At 36.8% G+C, this 10425-nt stretch overlaps 1 protein-coding gene across 1 annotated transcript; it reads right to left on the bottom strand.

The window, feature by feature from the left end:
- Positions 1 to 6502: 6502 nt before the first annotated feature.
- On the bottom strand, positions 6503 to 7727 carry LOC123231403 (glyceraldehyde-3-phosphate dehydrogenase). The gene has a single exon (XM_044657657.1). It carries the CDS (start codon positions 7679 to 7681, stop codon positions 6680 to 6682), a length of 1002 nt encoding a protein of 333 aa, XP_044513592.1. The 5' UTR covers positions 7682 to 7727; the 3' UTR covers positions 6503 to 6679.
- Between the last annotated feature and the right edge of the window lie 2698 nt (positions 7728 to 10425).

Here is a 10425-nt window from a genome sequence, read left to right as displayed (position 1 = left end):
CTATGGCTAAATATACATTCTATACTTTATATCCAAATTGCCTGGTTATTTTCACCTAGGGGGTTGAGGAGGATGATTTAAAGCAATATATGAAGAAGATATGACATATATAATTCTCCCCTTGGGATCCTTTGAATTAATTCAATGATTTTGATGTTTAGATATAGAATGTGTTAGGAAAAATAGGCTGAATCACAAATGGCAACTGTTAGACCTACCTAAATATAAGCTAAGAACAACAAAAAAGCCTTGAACATAAAATAGATGTCTTATACCACCAGTCTTAGATATTGTACATACTTTACATTGGAGACATTGATGCATTTTCAGTGAATTATATAACATTTTAATTTTTAACTTGGTTTCACATTTCTAAAACACCTATCAAAAGGATACTTCAAAAAATCACTTAGACACATACAAACATTGCTCTGGATCCCTTTTTAGTTATTAAGTATATGTGTAGTTTGTACTGACTTCCAAATAGAATGGAGTTTACATTTTGTTGAGTCTGCTGACATCAATCTGAGTGCATTAAGTGGAACTCCCATTAGATATTCTGTGCTATAGTGTACATAATCATTTTCTTAGGCATCCTGGGGAAAATGTGCACTAAACAGAAACATGAAAATTATGAGAAAGAAATATAATCAACTATCAGTTATCTACATTGCAGAACATCCATGTCAGACTTAGCTTTGAAATGATTATTGCCATAGCCACCTCACTTGACAGTTTAAAAACATTATTATAGCCAACAAGATCTTCTCAGAGTCATGAAGGTGTTTGAGTTGAAAGGGACATGAGCTATGGAATCAAATGAACAAGCATTTATTAAGTGTTGATTATATGGTATATAATATGAGAAATATGGCTGTTATAAAAAAATAAAAAAGAGAAAAATAGTCCCTGACCAGAAGAAGCTAATATTCCAATGGGAGAGTCATCTAATATAACATTCTCATTTTATCATTGAGGCAACTGAGGACCTCAGAGGTAAAATAATTTCTTCAAGGTCACATGGTGAATCATTATAGTATAGTAGGATTGAAAAAGGAAAGAATATTAACCCTAAGCTTTCTTATAGTTCTTAGCTGATGATAGAAATTACATTAGAAAGTATTACAAATAAATCTAATTAAATAATTATTTTAACTATATTTCCTTTCCCCCATGTTTAAAAGCCCCAAAATCTTTCCTTATGTTTATACAAGTCTGTTCCTATGGAATCCAGTCAAAGAGGAATGATTTCCAGTGTATATAGATACCATCCTAGAAATATGAAGCCTTCAGCTGGGGCAATCATTAACAGAGTAAACAACACATACTACTACTTCATCTAGAATATTTGATGCTTAAAAGCACTTTAAGGACAAAGACTGTATTTATTTACTAAATAAATGCACATAAGAAGTCAAATGGTTGCTTAGCATTCTGTCCATGATTTTATGATGCATTTCAGTCAATACTATTCTCAATTTCTATTGATTACTTCCCGTCCTATATTTCAATTTCATATATGTGTGTATCATATATATATATATTCCCCATATTTTCTGTCCATCATAGTTCTCTCCAACACCACACTGCCTCTCTTGAGAATATCAAAGAAGATACCACTTTTAAGGAAATTTCAGTCAAATAGTGTGATTGTGTGTAGAGAGATAGTAGGAAGGAAATATAGAAACACATAATGATGATTTAAGGGAAAGTTAGATAAGTGCAATGAAGTAGTATAGAGGAATTCAGGGAGACACCATTTTTAGCTCTGGGTAGAGGAGAAGGAATGGAAAGAGACAGATACAGGAGAAGAGGATGAAAGAAGAAATTTTGCAGAAGAAATTGTACTAGAAGGGAGTGGTGTTGAAGAAAGAAAGAACATCAAAAGATATATACATATAGAGGTGGACTAGGAGAAAAGAAGGCAGGAAAGCATGAATAAAGTCCAAGAGAGAAAAGAGGTCAGCACTAGACCAAAAGATAGAGATTAAGTCCAGTTTAACTCTCACAGAAACGCTCCTAAAATCCGGCATCATGTAAAGTGGTAAATGACACACATTGGTATTGGTTTTACAACCCTTTCTAGACTGTCTTACCTAAATTCTGTGATGTCTTCCTCTGCTTAGAATAGTGCTCTGTGAAGAGGATGTCTTTAATATATGTTTGTTGTACTGGATGGGTCATAAAGTATATGAAGGGAAGTTATATGCTATAAGGTTTTAAAATTATTTTATTTTCCTAATTTTTTATTATATGCTTGGTAACCAATACAAAAATATTGAACTAAACAAATGCATGAAAATATTATGTGCAACACCACAAACTCCACATTGTTTAAAATTTGTTTAAAAATGGAAATTATATATGTATGGTAATATAAACATCCTCTACTTTTGAGTTTCCTTTGCATTTGGTTTACATTTTTCTCTTGATTTTGAGGCTATTTTTTAATGTAATCATGATATGTATTATTCTCATTGTCTTTTCTTCTCTTTTCACTTCTTCATATATTTCGCATATTTCACTTATTTTATTTTTCCTGTATTCCTAACATTCATTTCAATAACATAATATAATCCATTCCATTCAAATATCACAATCTTTTCAGCCATTTCTCCCATTCATTGCATTTGTATAATTTTCAGTTATTCTTGTCATAATAAAAACAGTTTGCACAAATATTTCCATTAAAAAACTGCCTTTTACCCTATCAATATTGTCCTTATGGCCTAACCCTAATAATGGGATCTTTTTGATCAATTAGTTTGAAAAGCTTTATACCTCTTAATGTATAATTCCAACTTGTTTTCTTTAAAAAATCACAGCTATTCTAACAATGTAATATTAGACCTGTTTCTCCATATTCCTATCAGCATTTAATTTGGTAACTTTAGCCTGTCTTGTTTTCAGTTAACATATATTACTAGTACCATATTTTGATAGATTGGCCCTTAGGTAGTAGAGATAATCTATTTCCAGGACCATATTCTTTCCAAAACAAGTTTTTCCACCTTGGACATACCCAGGGATATTTTTGTTCCAGTGCCACAATCCCTCAGGTATATAAGATTACTTCCATAATATGATGAATGTTAAAGAAAGACTTTTGCAGAATGTATATAGTCACTATACCATAGTCGTCCCACCAGAAACTATGTTTGGATTATGTCTATGCTCAAACTTATACGTACAACTAACTTCATGGAAATGGGGGTAGTGGGGGCTCTCTAGATAGCTGTCTTACTTATATTATCTAAGGTCCTACTTATCTCCTTAACTTTTTTGTTTAGACTTATCTAGTTCTAAGAGGGGAAAATTAATATCCATCACTATTATAACTTTGTTATCTATTTCCATCTGTATCTCATTAATTTTTCCTTTAAAATGCTCAGTACTATAGTACTTGTGGCATATGGGTCCAATATTTTTAATGCTTCATTATCAAGAGTACCCCTCCCCCCAACATAATGTAGTCATTCTACCCATCCCTGTCAATTATATCCATTTTAGCTCCATCTTTGTCAGAGATCATGACTGCTATTCTTGTCTTCTCTGGATAAGCTGAGGCATAGTATATTCTACTGGAGCCTCTCACCTTCACTCTAGATATGTCTCTAATCAAACAATAATAATATTTCTTGTAAACATCACATTGTCAGGTCTTGTTTTTTTTCTTTTCTACTATTTTCTTCCCATTTATGAATTCATCCCATTATACTCAGTGTTGTAGTTACTAGTTATACATTTCTATCTATTCCACTCCTCCTCACTGTTTGTACCCTTCTTCCTTTCTTTCTGTTATACTTTCCTCATATGTCCAATTTCCTTTGATTAATACCTCTATTATTCATATCCCTTTCCCCAAATCCCCTGTTATCCTTTCCCCTTGCCCACCCACTTCCAAATTAGCCCTCTTTTCCAATGGTCACTCCCTTTCCATTTCCTTTTACCTTTTATCTTTTCTATCTACCTTTCTCAAAATCCCTTCTTTATCCCCTATATCCTCCTAATTGCTGATTCCCTTATACCCTCAACTTCATCCCAAACCTCTTGATATGTACTCCCCTCCAGGTTTCTCTCCATTTCCTCCCCTTTTTAATTCCCTTGTTCTACTTTCTCTTCCCAGTCTCCCTTACTCCATTCACCTTTCCACTTTCCCTCCTATTTCTCTTTACATCAAGACAATTTTTACCCTTCTAATTGTGTGTATTGTTCTCTCTTTATCCCACATTTCATGAGGGTTGGGTTCCAGAACTCCCAGCCCTCTTCCCCCTCGTCCCCTTCTCTGTGGCATTTCCTTCATTCATTCCTCCTCCATCTGAGATAGCTATTCCATTCTGCCTCTTCCTGGTCTAATTCACTACTATTTCAGCTCATTCCATTCCATTACCTTCACCTCAAGACTTCCATCCTTAAATGTCCCTTCAAACTACCCAGGCAATGATTCTATTCCTAGTGACCATAGATTATATTTTCATATAGTAGAATCAAACATATTTACATTTTGCATTGCTTATGATTGGTCTTTCATTACCTTTTTATATTTCTTATAGAAAAAAATTTCAGTTGAGTTCTATTTTTTCTCAAAGAATAGTTAAAACCCCTTTAATTTGTTAAATATATATTTCCCTATTATAATTATGCTCATATTTGCTAGATATATTATTCTTGGTCATAAGCCAAATCTTTTTGCTTTGCAAAATGCTCTATTCCATGTCCTATGTTCTTTTAAAGTTGTGGTTCCTATGTCTTGTATTATTCTGACTGAGATCCACAGTATTTAAATTGCATTTTTTCTTGTTGTTTGTAGTATTTTCTCCTCAACCTGGTTGCTAAGGAATTTTGCAATGATGTTCATATGCATTTTCATCTTTGGCTCACTTCAAGGCAGTGACTTGTGGATTTTTCATTTCTATTTTATCATATGCTTCTAAACTTTCTGGGCAATTTTCCTTGGTGATTTCTTGGATTATGGTGTTTAAATGCTCTTTTGCATTGTAATTTTCTGAGAGTCCTGCAATTCTTATATTGGCTTTCCTTGATCTGTTTTCCAGGTCAATTGTTTTTGTGGTAAGATGTTTCATATAACACTAGATTTTTCTTTATTATTTCTTGCTGTCTTAGAAAATTGTGAATGTCTCCTTGTCCAATTCTATTTCTTAATACATTATTTCTTCCATAAGTTTCTGTGTCTCTTTTTTCCATTTTGGGGATTCTTTGCTCAAAATTTTCTTACTATTTTGGTTTCTCTTTGGGTTTTTTTTTTGGTTTCTGTTTCTAATTTTCCCCCTATCTCTCTCATTTGGTTCTTAAGGTCTTTTTGAAGGTCTTCCAAATAATATTTTTCATTTTATGGTCATTTATTGTATTTCTTTGCTATTTAGAAGTAGGCATTTTTACTTCACTATTATCTGAATTTGAGCTGATATCTTTTTTGTCTCCATAATAGCTATCAATAGTTGACCTTTTTTCCTTTGCCTTCTTATATTTATTTATTTAAATTTTAAGGGAAAGGACAATATACTTAATTATTGGCTTTCTTCTTGAGTCCCAGGGCTCCTATTGTGTTGATGTATGATATCTCAGTCAGAATTTTTTGGATGTGCTTCTTTCTTCCTTGGTCCTATTTAGTTATTACAGTTTTCATATTCCAGAGTGAAGTATAGTCTGGTCCTCTGCTCAAGCCTCAGTCAATGATTGGCTTCAGGTGTTCTAACAAAAGTCCTTGGGCAGTTCTGATACTGCAAATCCAACAGCTAGTCAACTGCCCCTCTATTCCCCCATTGTTGTGACAACAACCAGGGAATATAATCTCCTGTGTGTCACTACAGCTGAGGAATCCCAGTCCCTCAGCAAATATACTCACTGGAATGAGCTCCTTCCTCATTCCTCCTCTCCTACCAACACAGCCTAGTGAGCATCAGAGCAAGTCTGCATTTTTAGGACCTCCAAAATTTCTTATTTTTTGGCAATGTTACTTAAATTCCTACCCCTAGGGCCTGATTCCCACTTACTCTCAAGTGTGTACTCCTTCAAACTCTCCCTCTTTCCCTCCCCCACCCCAGGCATGGGCCAGCCTAGGTCCTCAGAGCCCAGTCTGTTCCCAGGGCCTTCCACCTAAAGATTCAGATTCCAGTACTATCCTTAGTGATGCAGGCTGCCTAAGCCCAGCACACAAGTTGAGTGACTAATCTTGCTCTTTAGGATTGCTTTGTGAATGCGCTCTGTTTGTTCTGTTCCTGTCCCCAGGGCCTACAGTGCTGGAACTGAGGCCAGAGAAGTTAAAAACCTTTCTCCCTAATAGTCTTTTGAAATTTAGCTTGAAATCAGATAGTAATCTGTTTTTGCCTCTTTTAATGTTGATTTTGTGTCATTATTTTTGGTTGTTTTATGAGAGGAGTGTTAGGAGAGTAAGAAAGTTTCTCATCCTGCTCCTTCATCTTTTGTAATAAAGTTTGTTTTTTTTTTTGTTTTTTTTTGCACTGAACGTGATGACTTTATTGATGGTACACAAGATAGGACTATGCTCCTCCCCCCACTACAGGGGTGCCTGGGGCAGGGATGTGAAGAGGGCATGGGATCCCCAGCACAGGGACATAGGTTATTATGGATGTGGGCTCCCCAGTGGTGGACTACTCTTTTTTTGGCTGGGGATGAAGATCCATCATGGCTTTCCACTTTACTCCTTGGTGGCCATGTACTTCATGAGGTCTACTACACGGTGGCTGTAACCGTACTCGTTGTCATACCAAGAAATGAGCTTGACAAAATGGTCGTTGAGGGCAATGCCAGCGCCAGCATCGAAGGTAGAAGAGTGGGTGTCGCTGTTAAAGTCACAGGATACTACCTGGTCCTCTGTGTAGCCCAAGATGCCCTTTAAGTTCCCCTCTGCAGCTTGCTTCACCACCTTCTTAATATCATCATATTTGGCAGCTTTCTCCAGGCGGCAGGTCAGATCCACCACAGACACATTGGGAGTAGGAACACGGAAGGCCATGCCTGTGAGCTTCCCGTTCAGCTCAGGTATGACCTTGCCCACAGCCTTGGAGGCACCCGTGGAAGCAGGGATGATATTCTGGGCAGCCCCACGCCCATCCCGCCACAGCTTGCCAGAGGGGCCATCTACTGTCTTCTGGGTAGCAGTAATGGCATGGACTGTGGTCATGAGTCCTTCCACAATGCCGAAGTTGTCATGAATGACCTTGGCCAAGGGGGCCAAGCAGTTGGTAGTGCAGGAGGCGTTACTGACAATCTTGAGGGAATTGTCGTATTTCTCATGGTTCACCCCCATCACGAACATTGGGGCATCAGCAGAAGGGGCAGAGATAATGACTCGCTTGGCTCCACCCTTCAAATGAGCCCCGGCCTTTTCCATGGTGGTAAAGACGCCAGTGGATTCCACAACGTACTCGGCTCCAGCATCTCCCCATTTAATGTTAGCGGGATCCCGCTCCTGGAAAATGGTAATGGGTTTTCCGTTGATCACCAGCTTTCCATTCTCTGCCTTTACAGTGCCCTTGAACTTGCCATGGGTGGAATCATACTGGAACATGTAAACCATGTAGGAGAGGTCAATGAAGGGGTCATTGATGGCCACAATTTCTACTTCTTTGCAGCTGAATGTTGCCCTGGTCACCAGGCGTCCAATACGGCCAAATCCGTTGACTCCGACCTTCACCATCTTGTCTAAAGGATGCGACTGCAGCAGAGGATTCTGGCAGCGAGCTTGGGTGAAGAGCTGAGAGCCTGTAATAAAGTTTTAAAATTAGGTTTAATCTAAATAGTGTAGGCCCTAGAATACCAGAATCAGTAGTTTGTATTTTATTCAATAGGCCATGGGGAACAACTGATATATTAGTTTGATAAGATAAACTCTGAGTTGTGGAACTTTTTAAAGTTTACCTCCACAAAAGCATCTCATTGAGATATGTAGATTAACATGGAAAAATCAATTAATCTTCTTGGGTTTCAGTTTTCTCATCTATAACATTACAAGTTTCTCTTAAGTAGTGTTTGATTTTCTACCTACCTCCAATAATGTATGATAAGCACTGTTTCCTCAAAAGGAGGTCAAGGGTACTAAGAATCTCATGAATTTCAGACAATTTCTGGCTTCAGATGTGTCCTAGTTGTATGACCCTGGGCAAGTCACTTAACCCCAGTTTCATAGCCCTTACTATTCTTCTGCCTTGGCATAAATAATTAGTATTGATTCTAAGACATAAGGCAAGAGTTTAAAAAATTTGGACCATCTGTGAACTTAACTTCAGTATTTTGTTTGAAATCTGTCCAATGGCCAATCAACCAATCAAGATCCTATTAAGTATCTGCTTAAACTAAATGCTTTGTTAGGATCCAAAGATTAAAAAACAAACAAACAAACAAAGTCTCTTCTACCAAAAAGCATATGTTGTGCTAAAGGAGACAATATATTGACATATAAATGCTTACAAAATATATATAAAATAAATACAAGGTCATTTTAGAAAACAGACAATAACTTCAGGAGGAGAGTTTTCATGAAAGGTGTTATGATGATAATAACAGATAATTTGGAGAAACAGATAATGGGTCAGGGCCAATATTAGAGCTTCAAGTCAAAGGCCAGAGATTGACAGGCTTCAGTGAGGAAAGGAATGGGCTAAACACTCCTGACTCTCAAACCCCTCCCCCTCTAGCTGCTACTGCTTCAGTTGGTAATGAAGACAGGAATAAGATTCTTCTGGTAAGTTTCTGTTATGGCTTAAACCCCAACGATGTTCCTTTTCTTTAATTTATATTCCTCTCAGGTCAGTTAGAGGAGTATATAGAAGCTAGCTATCTAACTGTTGAAGGACAGAAGAGATCTTCTTAAGCTGGCAGCAGACAGGATTCAAACTAGATGTCCAGATTGAGTTGTGAGTATCTTCCCAAATAATTATCAGGCACAGATTTGAAGATAAAGGTTATATTAAGTAATAACAAGGAAAACTAGAGAAGTTAATGAAGGTTTTAGAATAATGAGAGGAAACGCTGAACTGTTAAGTTGATGCTGCCCTTCCCCCTCCCCACAGGAGGGAATAAAGACACTTAACTAAAACTGGCACTCTTGCTATTAATGAATATCTTTACTCTCTAATCACTAAGTAATTATATATTGATATTAATGAAGAATAGTAATAACAAACAGGCTAACCCTATGAGTAAAAACCACTGGCTTATGCTACAATGGCCACCTCAGGTAAACCCCTAAGTCTTGAGTAGTAAGCAGAGTGTCTGCTCACTTCAACCTCCACCAAATAAGTGACTCAAACCATTCTCAACTGCCCCCTCACCCAAAGTCCTCCAGGGGGGTCCCCTGGAATTCTGGGTGAGGCTATCCCTGTACCTTTGCAGGGATTCCATGCTTTGCATCTCCACACAACAAAGGCAACATTTAGGAGGCAGTGATTAAATGGGGTATAGACATTTTGAAGGAGAGTAGAAATTCTAAAAATCAAGATGAAGGGAGAGCACATTCCAAGCATGGAGGATAGTCAGTGCAAAAGCATAGTAATGATGTGGTCTGTAAAATATGAAATGAAAAAAAGAAATGGAAAAAGTAGGGACTTTTCGAGTTTAGAAAGAGAGAGTAAACAATTTTCCCTGAATTCCTATCCCCCTCAAGGGTCTGTAAGTAATCAAAGGAACATGTAAACAATAACTGATTGGTCAGTATGGGGTCAGCTTTCAGATAAGACATATGGGTTGCTTGAAAAATACAATTGTAAGAAAACTCAATATTTGGGTTGACTGGGTTTCTGGTGAGGATAAAGTACATCCTTGGTTAAGGATTTCTAAACAGCAGATAAAGGTGATTCAGTCTCCCAGCCACACAGGGTTAGATTCAAATAATTCAGTAAAATTTTCTCCCAATTTCAACAATTAAAATTTTTAGTTTTCTCATAAGACAGAAAGTAGAGTAGACCCATAATTGAATATAAACTAAGTAAACTCCAGAATTGAGTCACAATATAGAGGAAGTATGGTTCACTCAATTCCCTCCACCAGCAGCTATTCTAGGCCCCTCAGTGAGAGTTGTAATGGTATGTGAGGAGCAGCAAGAAGGGCCAATTGGCTTGATCACAGAGTACATTAAAAGGAATAATGGATATAACAAAGAAAAAAGGTAAGTTGGAGGCAGAATGTAGAGTGAATTAATATATAGGGAATGTAGATGTCAGTAAAAACATACATGTTACATATATTTATATTTCTATGTTTATCATGTATACTACTGTATGAATTGACCCACATCAATATTTTAAATGATCACCTACCAAGTTCCGGGTTAAGATGGCGACAGAGTAAAAAGCAGCACTCTTTGCAGATGATATGATGGTCTACTTAAAAAATCCTTGAGAATCAACTAAGAAGTTGGTAGAAATAATCAACAACTTCAGCAAA

Source organism: Gracilinanus agilis, chromosome 1 (genome assembly GCF_016433145.1).
Source record: "Gracilinanus agilis isolate LMUSP501 chromosome 1, AgileGrace, whole genome shotgun sequence".
NCBI lineage: Eukaryota > Metazoa > Chordata > Mammalia > Didelphimorphia > Didelphidae > Gracilinanus > Gracilinanus agilis.
This window is presented reverse-complemented; position numbering and strand designations above follow the sequence as displayed.

Excerpts from the sequence above, each read along its gene's own strand:
- LOC123231403 (XM_044657657.1), bottom strand. The coding sequence starts at position 7,681 with ATGGTGAAGGTCGGAGTCAACGGATTTGGCCGTATTGGACGCCTGGTG.